The sequence below is a fragment of the Glossina fuscipes genome, unplaced genomic scaffold (genome assembly GCF_014805625.2).
Source record: "Glossina fuscipes isolate IAEA_lab_2018 unplaced genomic scaffold, Yale_Gfus_2 0, whole genome shotgun sequence".
Taxonomy (NCBI): Eukaryota; Metazoa; Arthropoda; class Insecta; order Diptera; family Glossinidae; genus Glossina; species Glossina fuscipes.
Genome location: NW_023998414.1, coordinates 23,923,493 through 23,938,965, shown reverse-complemented (window position 1 = coordinate 23,938,965; position 15,473 = coordinate 23,923,493). Strand labels below are relative to the sequence as shown.

At 31.2% G+C, this 15,473-nt stretch overlaps 1 protein-coding gene across 28 annotated transcripts in view; it reads left to right on the top strand.

The window, feature by feature from the left end:
* LOC119640798 (basement membrane-specific heparan sulfate proteoglycan core protein) overlaps positions 1-15,473 on the top strand; it is a 205,498-nt gene that overhangs the window by 144,581 nt on the left and 45,444 nt on the right. For 17 of the 28 annotated variants that reach the window (XR_005247742.1, XM_038039037.1, XM_038039089.1 and 14 more), the window contains 4 exons: positions 4,306-4,416; positions 4,729-4,851; positions 7,457-7,582; positions 13,711-14,253. Coding sequence is in view for 27 of the 28 variants with exons in the window: in XM_038039037.1 (XP_037894965.1) it covers positions 4,306-4,416; positions 4,729-4,851; positions 7,457-7,582; positions 13,711-14,253 (903 nt within the window). In the remaining variant the exon portion in view is untranslated. Of the gene's footprint in view, positions 1-4,305; positions 4,417-4,728; positions 4,852-5,040; positions 5,173-5,247; positions 5,362-7,456; positions 7,583-13,710; positions 14,254-15,473 lie in introns of all 28 variants that reach the window. The other 11 variants (XM_038039148.1, XM_038039204.1, XM_038039229.1 and 8 more) reach the window with 6 other exon arrangements.

Genomic DNA, 15,473 nt, shown 5'->3' with positions numbered 1-15,473 from the left:
TCTCTTCCAATAGAAATTTCAATTCTTTCAGATTTTCTCACTTGCTTTCAATTCAAAAAATGAAACCTTGACCTTCAGCATATGCCTCATAAAACTGATAGCCTGTTAGAATTGAAAATCGCAATAACTTTGATTTTTTTGTGCAGGAATGAAAAGCTAATCTAACGAACACCTAACGAATTCGACGATGTTTAAACCAATTGACCTTCTCAATGAAACAACAAACTCGTAAATGTCCCGAGCCTTATGTCGTATTGGATTTAGCGAGAGACTGATGTGTGCGTTTTATGATTGCTAAACTCTCTGTGCTTAACTGTTAACTTCGACTATTTGAGTTCATTAGAAGACAATGAAAAACCTCTGCCACCTCGGGTTTATTTATAAAGTTAACCCTTACCTTACTTACCTAATAGCAAACGTAAAAGTTTCTCTTCAACCCTCTACATGTTTAGGCAACATAAAGCCCTTGTACAACTTCTGAACTCCCATGAGCTAATGTTGTCGCATACTCGTGCTTAGCATACATACGCTCAATATTCAAGCAGATACATGTTGTGCTCTTGTATGATATTAATTTCGTATTTATTTTTGCTGCATTTCGTCCTTCTTTTATTAAAGCAGAGCTTTAAAAATTTAATAAGACGACATGATTTGGGCAACGTACTTGTGTAAATAATTAAAAACCCACAAGTTATGCTATGTTTGTAAACTCAATAAACATCTTAAAGATATGCATTTGTTTTAAATGAAATACATTTTTTTTTTTTTTTCTATCTTCAATAAGTATAACTTATTAAAATTTAATCAATACATTAAAGCTCTGACCAAATGTTCCCTTTAAAAAAAAAAAAATAAATAAATAAGAAAAAATTCTATGATATATATTTTTATTTTAGTTTAACGATTTCACTATACACGTCTCTCACGTTATCTAATATTTTATTTACACATTAAAATCATTTAAATTGCTTTTCAGCAGTTTCTCGTCCTTTCGTTATTGTGAAGCAGAAATCTTACAGAGCAGCTTTACTTATTTCTTTCACTTTTCAGACATGTTGATTTTTCGTTAAAATAAACGAACAAACAAATGCAATATATACGTATACAACTAAGGAGCAATCTGCTACGTACATTATAGTTAAGAAAAAAAGTAAAGGCTTTAATTTAAACAAAAAGAACACAAATTAACAAGTTAGAAAGTTATATTCGGCTTGAGCCGAATCTCACAAACCCATCACGATGGAAATCTTTAGCGCCGCATGCTTCTATTTACCTATGGTTGCAAAAAGTAACTGAGATGGGTAAAATATAACTAATTGCGAGGAAAACTTCATTCGCTCTATCGGCACGTCTACCATAATTAATTCAGAATTAACATACTTAGCTTGTCGCATTCTATTCTTCAAGTCGTGTTATGGGATATCCATATCGATGGTGTTGTTATGAAAGAGTTAATTCACTGCTTGGTGACGTCTGCAGTATTTAATTTGGAACTAGCACACGTATGTTCTGGAAATCTACTTTCCAAGTCCTTCTATTTGACACCCAGAATTACCTACAGTTTACGTTTAAGTGCGAGCATGTGCTCGTACCAATATAGCCAATTTTCAGTGCCTTCCAAGATGCACAAGCTTCAAAGGTTCCCATCAAATTTGAATTCGATATTTTCATTTTAGCTACTAGAAGAGTGTCAACAACATGTTGATACATATACACACACACAGACGGACCGACATGGCTTAGTCGGTGCAGGATTTCATGCTTGTCAAAAATACATATACTATATAGAATCTTTGAAGCTTCCTTCTCGTAGTTGCAAATACTATGACAATATGAGCATACGCTCAGCAAAAAAGTACAATCAGAATAAAGAACTTGTTGAACTCTAAATATTCAAACACCATTTAAGCGCGTACATTACGGTTTTGTTTATATAAAGCAAGTTTTGCTGGCCTCTACCTCTCTCTCTCTCTCTCTTTCTCTCTCTCTGAACAGGATTACATATTGGAAACATTATAATTTTTTTCCTTAGTTTTATCTCAGTAAGACAATAAAGTGTTTAAGATCGATGTAGATATAGACCTCAAGTAAATAAAAACCATGTCTTTATCGGTTCAATGTAAGCGGGACTAATTCAAGAGATGGTAGATGGAGAGTTTCGCTGAGCCTATTCTAAACGCGCAAAATACATTTTGATGGATACATTTTTTTTTTTTTGTTTCTTTCAAACACAACTCAGAATGAGAAATAAAAAGTCACATTTTTCATTTTCGAAATGCAACGAATCTTTTAGTCATATATTTAGTGTGAATGCACCTCTCTCTCAACAAGTCCCCATGAGAATTTATAGAACCCTTCAACAACTGCACAAATTTGTAAACGTTGTCGATGTTCGAAGAACTCTTACTACAAATTTCTCATTGTACGGCTGGTTAAGAAAGCTGTTGTGTATTCGAGCTTCGTCTTGGTGGAATTAGTTTCTTCAATTATTTATGTTCTATGTGCACGAACTTTAGCATCAAATTTTTGGCCAAAAGATCCGAATAAGACTTTCCTCTTGCTTCTTCTTTTAAAGCCAATTCATAAAATTTTGTTTGCATCAAAGACCAAGTTTTGTGTTAGATTGTTGGGATGACTTGAATCAAGCTGCGTTCTTTTTGTGTTTTCATATTAATTAGGCTCATGGCAGTATAGTTTTGTCTTATGTTAACTGTGAAAAGAAATGCAAATGCTAGAAATAAAATTTTACTCGAAGCCATTGTTAATCGGAATTTAAAAAATCCAAATTTCCTCTTGTAAAACACGACTTTGCTTATGCCAGTTTCAAAATGTAAAACTCTTCCTCACTTAAGATAATCTTGGACTTGGGAATTTCCTTCCATAGCAAATATTCTCCTATACGTGATCGTCTTTGCTGACTGCATTGCTACTTAATAGGTGTACCATATAGTAGTTTGTTTGTTGTTCGAACAACTAGGTATTAATGACTGACTTTCTCCTAGAATCTAGAATCTTGGAAATGATATGAATTTCCGCAGGCAACAAATCAAGTTCTGCGTTAGCAAAATCCAACAAAAGCGGACGACTTAACTTCACCCCTTTGAGCGGAAGGAGTCGTGTTAGGTGATGTTCAGTTAGTACAGCACATGTTATGAGTGTGAATAGCATTCAGGACAATGACAATGAAACGAATGCACTTAACATCCCCACTTAAAGCGATTAGCTTTAATAAACTATGAGTTGCTCTAACTCAGCGATACGAGCTGAAGCAAAAGCGTGAGGCATTCAAGAAAGAACGACTGCAATGGATGAAAAGGCATTTTAAGGTAATCTTCCAGCAAGAAGACGCTTAGATTCCTATTGCAAAGCCCGTCCAGAATACGCTTACAACAACTCCTCGATATATTCAGCGCACATTCATTCTTCTGATTAATAATCAAAACTGTTTAAAGCAATAACTTTTCATTCATATTTTGGCAGAAAAATTTTGAAAATGAACTACGAGAACGTGGGCAATGTGGGTTTGAGAGGCAAAAAAAATCCCAGTCCGATACTTAACATATTATTTTAAATTTTAAACAAAATCGTCATGTTTTTCCACTTTTTTTATTTACATTATATCTAATGTTCAGTGTTGTATTGTTTGTTCCGTAAAAGAAAGTTTGTAATCGTTTTTTTTTTTTTTTTCCTTTTTTTGTTTTTTTAACACAAAAGTCTTGAACATTTAGTGTTGTCTGAGACAGATTCCATCATGAGCAACATTCATTAGCCAATAAATGACGTTCATTAGGAAATAAAAGTTTTATTAAAAATTTAAAAATTTCTTTCGTTTAAGTTTTTCTGATTCGCAAAATGCAAATTTCCTTTACATGATATCATAATGAGCGCATTGCAGATATCATTGAAATGATAGTTTTATAAAGGTAGATACGGCTTCTCAAGTCAAATCGAGTCAAGAATTTTCTGCTACTTTTTATTTATAGAGGAATTTCTATGCAATTGTCAGTTATAAAGAAAGGAAAAACTTTGTTTTCAAGCGAAAACCGAAAACGATTAAATTTGCATGACAATAAATTTTTGTTGTTCTTGTTCTTGTTTTTTTTTCTTTTTTTTTCCCGATAAATAACAAAACAAAATACAACAACAGTTAAGGCATACTTTGAAGCAAACTTTAAAAATAATAATGTGAAGCCTACTTTTCGCAGTAAAAAAAAAAAAAAGAAAAGAAGTAATTTATTTATGTCTTCTTTTTTAAACATTTCCTTTTGTTTTATTTTCTTTTTCTATATTTTTTTCATTTTGCAGAGTGCAGTTCTTCCGAATTTAAATGCCGTTCAGGAAATTGCATTGATGGCAGTAAACGTTGTGACCGTATTCTCGACTGTCCGGATGGAGATGACGAAGACGAAAGATGCCGTAAGTTTTTCTAATAATTATTTTCTCAAAATTTCTATTATTTATATGAAAATAGAAGGATTTTTTGTAAGCAAAGGCTTTTCGTAAAAAAAAAACAACTCAATTTACTCTTAATTGTATTTCTTTTTTCTAACATGCATTTCTTAAAACTCCGGATTACTATGTATTATTACTACCACTACTACTACTACTACTACTACTACTACTACTACTAAAACTTATTGCATGAAAACAACAATTTTTTTCTTTTTTTTTTTTTAACCAAAAATTTGTATGTAAACTAACTTAAATGCTTATGTGCCGTTATAATAGCGGATGAATGTAGTAGCATTGAATATCAGTGTAGAGATGGTATGAATTGTATAAGTGAATCGAAATTGTGTGATGGCTTCAATGATTGCATCGATGGAGATGACGAGGAACATTGCGATAGTAGTAAGTATAATTTTTACTTATTTTCTCAGTATATGTATATACATTTATACATATATATATATATATATAATCAACATATCTCATTGCTCATCTAACTTCATCTCTTTCTTCTTCTCTTTACACTTTCTTTGTAACATTTTCATTAATGCTTAAAAAAAAAAAAAAAAAAAAAAAAAATTCTCGCATTAGTTGTTCCGAAATTAAAATATTTTTGCCCAAAGGGCAAATTCACATGCCGTGATTTATCCTGTATATCGATAGTACTACGATGTGACGGTCATGTCGACTGTCCAGGTGATCGTTCGGATGAAGAAGGATGTCGTATGTTTGTGTTTTGATTTTTCTTTTCATCATTTTCATAATTATTTTAAATTCAAAAAAAAATTTGTCCTTTAGCCTGCTTACACGATAAATGGCAATGTGATGATGGCACTTGCATTAGTAAACGTTTGAGATGTAATGGCAATTTGGATTGTCCCGAAGATATATCCGATGAAAGGAATTGCGATGGTGAGAAATCAGAAATGTTTTAAATAAAAAATGCGTAAACAATTTATAAAAAGCTTTAAATAATTAAGTTGAAGAAATCGGATTCTATTTTTAAAGTCCTAAACTGCAATAACGCTAATATATTTTTCTAAACATGGGCCAATTTCCTTATTATAATGCGATTCGAAATTTGAGAGAAATAAAAATAAAACAAATTTAAAACTTATGAGTAGACAGACCTTGAACGCTCACTACGTGCATAAGTCCAGCTTTGATCTATACTGCAAAGAACATTTTCCAAGCTATGCTTAAGAGATCACTTCAAAATATTAAGTATAGTTGGACGCTTTATTCGAGAAGAAGTACAGTTTAGCCCTTAATTTGATGTACACTCCTAAGGATAATAAATACAATAAAGATGAGACCTGATATTTGAATTTTAAGTTATATTAAATAAGTAGCAAATCTTTACTCCCCTTAACGACAATTTCCAATATCCATCGCCCAGATTAAGAATTCTACGAATTGTATAATTTTTCATTCATTCTCGGTTTTTTATTGCCAACTTTCAATCATTTATTACTGTCCGATTGAGATAATTGCTGCTCAAATTGGTTACGTCGTTCCGATACATTTTTCAGTACAATTTCAAGTTAATGTCTGACAAAAACTGTCTTACCCTTGCATGTAAAAAGTTATCATTGGTGAGAATAGGCAAAGTCGTATAGAGATAATAAAATCAATATATTATTTATGGTGAGAACGGTTTTACCAGTTTCCGTATAAAAAAAAAAAATAAAAAAAAAATCAGTTCCATGTTAAAGCTGAGTTAACTACAATCTGCTGGTTAGGAAAATATAGCAGCTAATGATAGCTTAGCAAAATTGACCCATGTATTTCCAGTCTAAGTTATTCTGTGTACAGGATGTTTTGCCTTTTAATCGATTTCAATGGCCAGCAATTAAGATTAGTTAGAAGAGTTAGATTTGAACCAATCCTGTTATGCTTTCCGACCATCACACATCATATAATGCACAAGATTGTTCTAGTCGCTCTTTACAAAAGTCAAGAGATTTGAAAGCCGATCTATGCTACTTAGATAAGCCCCTTCTGATCATTGAATTATCTATAGAGATCTAAATTAAAAAACACGTTTCAGTCCTCAGCTAGTCCATACTTAAAAGACGACATATCTTCTTCAAAGCTTCTTCTTTGAAACGTAATAAAATCATTAGTAAGGCGACAGCAACACATTGCCAATCTGATAAGAAAAGAAATATAATTCCCTTTCATGTTTTCGGTTGTTAAACCAGTCAGTCATTCATTCACATCACACGAATACCGATCAATTGGTATGCATATCACAGATTTGCAAAAACATGTGCGATTCCCTTCGTTCTTTTCACTTTTCCGTTCTAATGCTTTTAAGTGTTCATTTGCATTTTTTATTTATTATTACTATTCATTTCTTTCTTTTTTTTTTCTTTCTTATTTTTGCATATAAAAAAATGTTTGCATATAATGCTTTTCATTTTTTTAAATTTTTTTCTACTGATTATAGAAAAGAAAAAGAAAAAATATGCGCATGCTTAATATTTTCTATAAAATAAATTAAACACCTCAGATAAATGAGATCAGTACATTCATTAAATTGCAATGAATTTTGTTTTTTTTTTAATTTTTTTGATATCAAATCAAATAAAGACATGAGTAACATGTTAAGAAGCACGCTTTCAATAAGGCAAAGATTTTTTCAAGATTAATCACGGCTTTCATTAATTCATTTAAACAATGCATCATTAATATTATATATAATATTATATATAGTAGATAGTGTTGTTGTATGAAATGAAAAGTTTTTTTTGAAAAAAATTTACAGCAAATTTTTTTTTTTTCTATTTTTGTATTTTTTATAATTTTCTTCCTTTTATGCACGGAATGCTCTCTCTCTCTCTCTATATATATATCTCTCTTTCTCTCTCTCTCTCTCTCTCTCTCTCTCTCTCTCTCTCTCTCTCTCTCTTTCTCTCTTTCTCTGTCTTTGCACATATATAATGACTTTCCTGCACCTTTATGTTTTGCATTCTAATGTTTTATATTTCTTAATACGCCTTAGGCGGTGACAATGATGATTATTGCAAATTTAATGAATTTCGTTGCAATAACGGTCAATGCATACCCTATCGTGAGGTATGCAATCATATATATGATTGTTCTGATTATTCAGATGAAATCGACTGCGGTAAGTTAAAGCCAAACTATGCTGCTCTACTGGATGTTTTCGATGTTTATATCCAATCTATCTGTATATGTCTAATTGTGTTGGTCTAAATGGGTGTTGGTTATAATAAACATAAATATATATATATATAAGTATGCATACATAGATACATATATATAAATATATATATATATAAATATATATATATATAAATATCTACATATATATATATATATATATATATATATATGAATATGTGTGATTCCAAGTTCTATTCGCATATAAATTGAAAATTTTGACGGACAAATTTTTCATTTCAATTGAGATTTTCGTAAGGAAAGTTTTAAATAGAGAAATTCTCTTCAAGTTAATGATTAACAACTTGGTTTTTCTTGCACACAAATATCAAATTCTCAGGCAATTTTCATACTCTACACCACCTATCATATAAAAGTATACTAAATAAGCGCGAATGTATGCATCATCCAGAAACGCTTATGATAGGGTCACAGATCGATTTAGATTCACTTTCTGATTTCATATAAGTGTGTCTGTCCGTCTTGTTTTCTTGTGTTCAATTTATAGAGCGTGCACTGGCCCGTTTTCATTCGAAAACGAACGCTATTTAAAGTGGTGCAGTTTGGACCATTTTTGCAACCACCTCATTATATGAATTACTATAGGGCGATATGGAGCATTTAATGGCGGGGTGTCGATGACTATCGTGTTTTTACTTGTTATCAAATAAACAATAAAATGTATAAACTTTTTGATCACTCGCAGTTTTCTCTTAATTTTAAACTTATAAGGTTCATTAATCGATAGAATACAAACTCAAACGGATTCTTTCGATTTAAATTAAATTTTAGCTCGCCATTTTTTTTTACTTTCCAAATTAGTAATAATAGAATTATTAAACATTTTTTATTTGTCGATTTATTTTTTTAAATATTTATCCAATATAGCTTAGGTGAAACTATGAAAAAAAGGTGACCGGGGTAACCCAAACATATTAGGAACAGTTGTACGTAGATGAGAATTTATAATGGAATCATGTAATAGTAGTGGGAATAGTAGTTTAATGAGTAACTTCTGTTCCGATCATTATTCGTTGATAGTCAACTTTGTCGTTCCATTACTTTTTATGATGATTTTTATAAATTTTTCAAATTTTTTAAGTTATTTAGTCTACTTGAGAACAATGGTTATAAACGTTTTCGAATCTCCGACATATCAGAACATAACTTGTTAACGTATTATTGTTTGCATTAACGTCTCTCAGCTCTTTTAACGGGTCAACATTATACTTATCAAATATTCTCATATATATGTTCCACTATTCGCTAAACAAAATAATAAAAAGAAAATGAACATTTTTTTTAGAATTAAAACCAAGAACCAGGAACATACATACATATATACAATGTACAATACTTACAATTTAGTGAAACTTTCAATGTAATGCTAAATGCCGATGGTATTACACAGCTTAGCGAATAATGGAAAAGCCGCATTTGTAATTACATTCATGTTAAGAGTTTAAGTTTCGGATTTTCTTGAGGTAAGCGCAACGAAAATTATATGCGAAAAGCATTTCATTCTCGATATATCGTTAAAAGCGATCATGCATATTAAGCAAATTACTAAAATTAGCGGCAAAGATGATTGACTTCGTACTTTTTGAGACTCTGCAAGGTTCGCCGACGTATCTTAATTCTTGCGATTTTAAGATTACCAAGATTTAATGAGCGATCAAATACGGTCGTCTCATTCACCTAATGTTGTTCATTCTGCCATTCTGGGTCTGTGATCCGTATTTCTAAATGTTTATTCCAACGAGCAAGCATTTCTTTAGTAATTCTTTTTTTTGTATTGAAGCAAACATAATAAATTTGAGAAAGTCATTAAACGTATGTATAAGTATTGAAAAAAAAAAAAAAAAAAAAAAAAAAAAACTTTTGAAAGATATTAACAAAAAACAACAACTGCAGTACGCAGAGTGACTGAAGCAAATTTGTACCTCAGAAAACCCTTAGAGCCTACATCTTTATACATAGTCAGAGAAATAGTTTATTGTAGGAGTTTTTAATATTTTTGAAAGTTTTAAGTTTTATTTAATCGGCGAGTTTTCGAATGAAAAACTTGAATTCTCTTTCAATAATGTCTATTTTTCCTTTGCGCACTTCCTTTTATGACCACATTTAAAATCTTGCACACGCACATCATCTTGACACTTAAGCTAATAAAAACAAATAAACTCCCGACTAAATACTTTAGAACACTTCGCTTAATACAGTTATTCGTAACGACTTTTCAAAGTCAGACTTTAGATAGGAAGTGATCGGGAAAGTGGTCCGATCTGAGTCATTTGCGATAGCGTTCGTTTTTTGCAACAAAATACATCAGTGTAGCAAGTTTCACTAAAATATCGGACAAATTACGGTCTATAGGTAGAACATAAGAAACGAAGAAGAGCAGACGGACAGACGGACAGACACACTTAAATCAAATCAGAAAGTGTTTCCTAATCGATCGTTATAATAAAAGATGGGCTTACCTGAAGTCCTTGTAGGTGTTGCGTACGTCCACACCAACTTGATATACGCTTAGATCATAAGGGATGTAGAGTGTAAATATTTATTTACTGAATATAATTATTCCCTCCGCCTGAGTAGTTTGTGAATACTTTAGTTCAAAAATATTAAAATTTTTAGAAATAAAACGAAGAGCAAAGTCAAAAGTAAAAAAAAAAAATTTAATCCTGAAAATAAATTAAAATTTCACTAAATATCAGTAACTCTGGGCAATGGAGAGTAAAAATTGCACCTTTTTGCTAATACTACTCAATTAATTTAGAAAGAAAGAGGTTTTGAAAAAGAGGTGTGATGAGAAAAGAATTCTTTTTAACTAAACAAAATTGAAAATACGAAGAAATCACTTAAGTAAAATAACTGACTAATCGTGGTGTTGGTAGCAGTAAACATAGTTCTTACTTCAAAAGTTACAAAAAAGCAAATTACCATAAAAAAAAAGCGCATTATTTACTAAAGCATTATATTTATATATAAATTGCAAATTGAAAAGTTCGCGGAGCGAAATATACCATAAAAACAAATATTATGCTTTGCTGAAAATAAAAAAAGAAGAAGAATTCTTCTATCAAGCTGAAGATAGTACCACGTTGTCTAACCATACTCTGTTTAATTTATTCCGTGGCTGATATAGTTTGATGGAAGTCCATCAAATTACCTCTCTATTCACTGTTAAATGATTTGGTTTGATAAAAATCAAAAGTCGAACGATTTCCAATCTGATGAATATAATGGACACTCGAGCGTAATTTCCATCATTCGGCCATTGGGAAAAGACTTTTATGATCTTTGTCGATGGGCCTTGTCTTAAAAAAAACGGGCTAAAACTTTTCAATCAACCGTAATATACTCTCCAGTCTCAACTGACTTTGTTTTTTTTTTTTTTTTTTTTTTTTCATCATATAAAGGCTTACTTTTCATAAGAATGCTTATAGGGAAGGAAAACCATAAAACCAACCAATCTTGTCCATCTATTTTATATTTAAATATAGCTATGGACCTATTTTTATATTTATATATTTTTATCAAAATACTCAATCATATTTGGGAACAGTCGTAAAAATGATCCGATCCAATCTCCTTTTAACGGAACTCATCTAGATTTAATGGTCATATCAGTGGAGAAAGTCCTCAAAGATATGAAAATACTCTGCGTTGGAAAACGGACAACTCGTCTTCGGCAGAAGACATCTTAGTTTACCGAATGTCATCAACATATCAGATCGATAGACAGGTTTAAACCAGTTCAGTAAAGGATTCTGAATTGTGAACTGTGTTCCATACATTCATACATACTTAATCTATCGTGTATCAAAATTGAATTGAATTGAAAATGATATTGTTGTGTTACTTATTCACCTATCGGCTTCAAGGTTTGCTGGCTCGGAAAACTTATGTCGCTATATCTTTGTCCTTTTTAGCGCGCAGGCCGGCTCTCTCTTTCGCAAAATAATGATAATAGTATCCCTCTAGTGTTCTATTGTTGCTATTCAGATTGACAATTATCTTTTCTAGAGTTTCCATTCTTCCAAAGCAAGAAACTGTCAACTGTAGAGTTTTTCTTTTAAACCGGGAACAAAGCTTTCATTTAAGACGGCCACGGAACTCCACCCCACAATTACAGTTTCAACTAAAGTTATTCAATTGTCATTCATCCACTTAGCAGTGATACTTGTTGAACTTCAACAAACGACGAAATAACTTACCTATCTATTTCGGAATTGTTAATTTTAAAACAGAAAAATTTAGCCGCTAAAAAATATTTCATGCCTTTTGAAATGCGTTCCAACACTTTGAAACTCTATTAAAATTCATATAAAGCATGAAAGTATTTCAAGCATATACCAGACATTTGAATAGGTCGAGATCGGTTTTTGAGCATCCATCGAACTTTGCAATTACTATCTTTAAAATTCCTGTGAGAGTTCATAGTAATCCGGTGAAAAGTGTACTAAACATGGCTTTCGATTGCATTCAGATTTTGTGCCAAAAAAGTGTCACAGCTGCGAAGTATTACATTAACTTGAGCTTGACTTGAAAGAAAGTGAAGTTGAACTGTCACGAATGATGAGAAATGGGCACTACACGTTGTAGGAAGCGCAACACGTGATAATCAGAGACTTAAGAGAACCAATTAACAATAATGATCGAATATTCTCAGGGAGATTATCTGATGACTTCAAAAGCAACTTAAGCAATCATGTCAAGCATTCAAGGTAAAACTACAAGACTACAATTTGCGGAAAAGAATTATAGATTAAATGATCAGCGCAACGACGCTCGTATTCATATTAGAAGACACGTTCAAGATAAGTCAGTAGCATTGAAGTGAAATATGTCCGACCATCGATGCTGCACTCATCAAACATTTCTCTCTGAAATATATTATGTAATGATGGTATCCAAAATATGTGTGCTTACATAGATGGCATCATCAATTGTTTGCGTATCTCACATTTTGTAAGAAAAATTCGAAAATGTCGCAGGCGGTAGATGAACAATACTTTCAATTAATTATCATCTTCTTCGCTTACCTTGAAATGAACGGGTTGTTCTCTTTTTTTTTTCATAAATAAACCGGTAACGATTTATTTATGCACATGACAGCTTCTTGTAATGCTGCGCAAACTTTTCAATTAACTTATAACCTATGTTATTCTAATGCATTTGCCGTATTATATATGAAAATGATAAGGAGCAACAATAGTAAACACGAATCACTAAAGGGAAAAAAGTAAAAAATGTTTTTAAATGTTTTTTTTTTTTGGTTTTTTTATTATTATTTTCGTTTACGTTTGGCTTTTTAACAAACTTAAAATTTAAAAATAATATTTTTATTTTAATTTGAAAAACGCAACCCGGCTCACGGTAACTTGTTGTGTTTAATAATAATTGTGACATCGCGGTCCCCGTTGAGCTGCACGTATTTCAAAGTATTTTTTTTTTTTTTTTCTTTCTTCCTTTCTAATTAATTCTAATTAATTTTTGTTATTTTTTGTGCGAAATTTTTCTTTAAATGTGTTCTTTTGGTGTTGGTAATTTTGTGAATAATGAAATTTAAAATTTACTTTGCTTTGTTGTCTTTTATGCACATCTAAAGTATAATTTTGATTTCTTCAAAATATTAATCGATTTTGAATTTCTTTTCGTTTCTTTTTTGAAATGTTTTTTACAATTTAAAAAAAAACAAAAACAAAAACAAAACAAAACCAAAAAAAAAAAAAAAAAACTCTTTATGGTTGTGGTTCATAAAAAATTAAAACAACAAATTAACAACACTGTAAAAAATATATTTAAAAATTTAAAAAAAAATTAAAATCATAAACTCGGCTGTGGACACAACAAAACAACAACAACATCGTCTTGATTGGCTGATACTATTAACATAATAATGCAAAATTAAAACAACAAATGCATGTCTCCTAAAACATCTTTGCACTGAAAATTTTAAATCGAAAAAAAATAATTTTTTTTTGAATCATAAAATCATCCTTAATCTTTTGTATTCAAACCGACTGGATATGCATGCGGTATGATTACACTGATTATTATACATAGAAATAAAAGATGGCAATAATGTAAATCGAAACTACGAAGATGATGAGCTAAGACGCAAATACGATCACTATTCGTATACAACTCTCAATTCGTTATCTCCTCGGCGATCATCATCATCATCATCGTCATCATCGTCTTTCAATGTACTGGGCGGTATACATGAATTAGATATCAATGATTATTCTTTTTATCATCCGAACATCTATGAAAATGCCAATCAACGTAATCCTTGTCCGGCCGATAAATTCCGTTGCGCCAATAATGTTTGTGTTCCTTTACGGTTTCGATGCGATGGTCTCTATCATTGCAATGATTTAAGCGATGAAGAGGATTGTGATAAATATGTTCGAGGATCTCAAGAGCGGCCCATAACCGATCGGCCGCCAGACAATGTTATACATACTATACCCCCCACGACAATGAAACCCAAATGGAATATCAGCAATTCGTATTGGCCAAGAAAAACAACATCGACCACTATCGCCACAAGTACTCCGAGATATCGATATATGTACCCTAGAACAACAACAACGCAAGCTCCGCGTAGGTTTCAGGTGTAATTGGTTTAAAAATATCCAAAAAAAAATTTCAAAATTTTCAAACAAATTTTTAAAAAAAATTTATTTTATATTTCCCCCTATGCAAGGCATGTTTTAACAAAAACACATGATTACGCACATGATTAACACTTTAAATACTCACTCATTCCATACATACATATATGCCGAATGAATAGGAAAACAAAAGTAACAAAATTAAAATGACTTGAAAAATCTTTAAAAAATAAAAAATAAAAAAAAAAAAAACAACGCGCAATAATATATTTAAAGATATTATATACAGGATCTTTGATTAAAAGTCCTAGGGCTTTCATCTCAACAATTGGAATTTTTCATTGATTAGCTGGCATATTGCACCGCCTTCGTGATACCACTGGTCAAAGTGATCCACTTACTTTCTTTTCACCCAACGAGGAAGTGAGAAAAGGTGCAAATTATATAAAAAGATATCCGAGTTTTGAAAATATATTTCATTTCGGCGCAATTATCACAATATTCTCTTAACAGCTTAAATTTGTATCTTATTGAGAAGGTAACGTTAATTCGATTTATCTCATAACTTATTCGATTAATTTTTATAAGACATTCGGACAATTGCTATAAGGACCGACTGCAACGACCATTAGCGACCACTGCGAAAGAACAGGTATACCTGGTCCGAATTTCCTGATTTATTAAACACATGGACAAGTCGGGATGTCAAAGAAAGCTAACACGAACAAAAATGAAAAAGAAGAAGGTGCAAGAGGCTAAGAGAAATTTATAGCTGTCAAATTAAATGTCACTCTCAATAACTTGGCATCTCGCCGATGAGTTGATGGTATATTTTTTGAACAAAATAGAGTTTGTTTTGCTAAAGAACTTTTTGTATGCGTTAAAATGTGAGAATTGAAGGTTAAACAACAGCAAAAGAGAGTGGACGTCATAAGTGTGACTTACCGTTTATTTCTAAATTTTGCAAAAAATGATTTTCTTACTTTTGTTTTCTTACGAAACACAACACGACCGAAAACAAAAAACACTTTTTTGTTCTATTTGTCTTTTGATGGCATTTCTTAACTTTTTAATTATAACTAGCAGCATTTCTAATACTTTATTATTCTTCTATTTAAGTATAATTTCAACTATTCAATCGATCTTTATTTTTGACTACAAGAAAATTTCATAAATTTCACTCATTTTGCTTTTTTCTCTTCTTTTGTT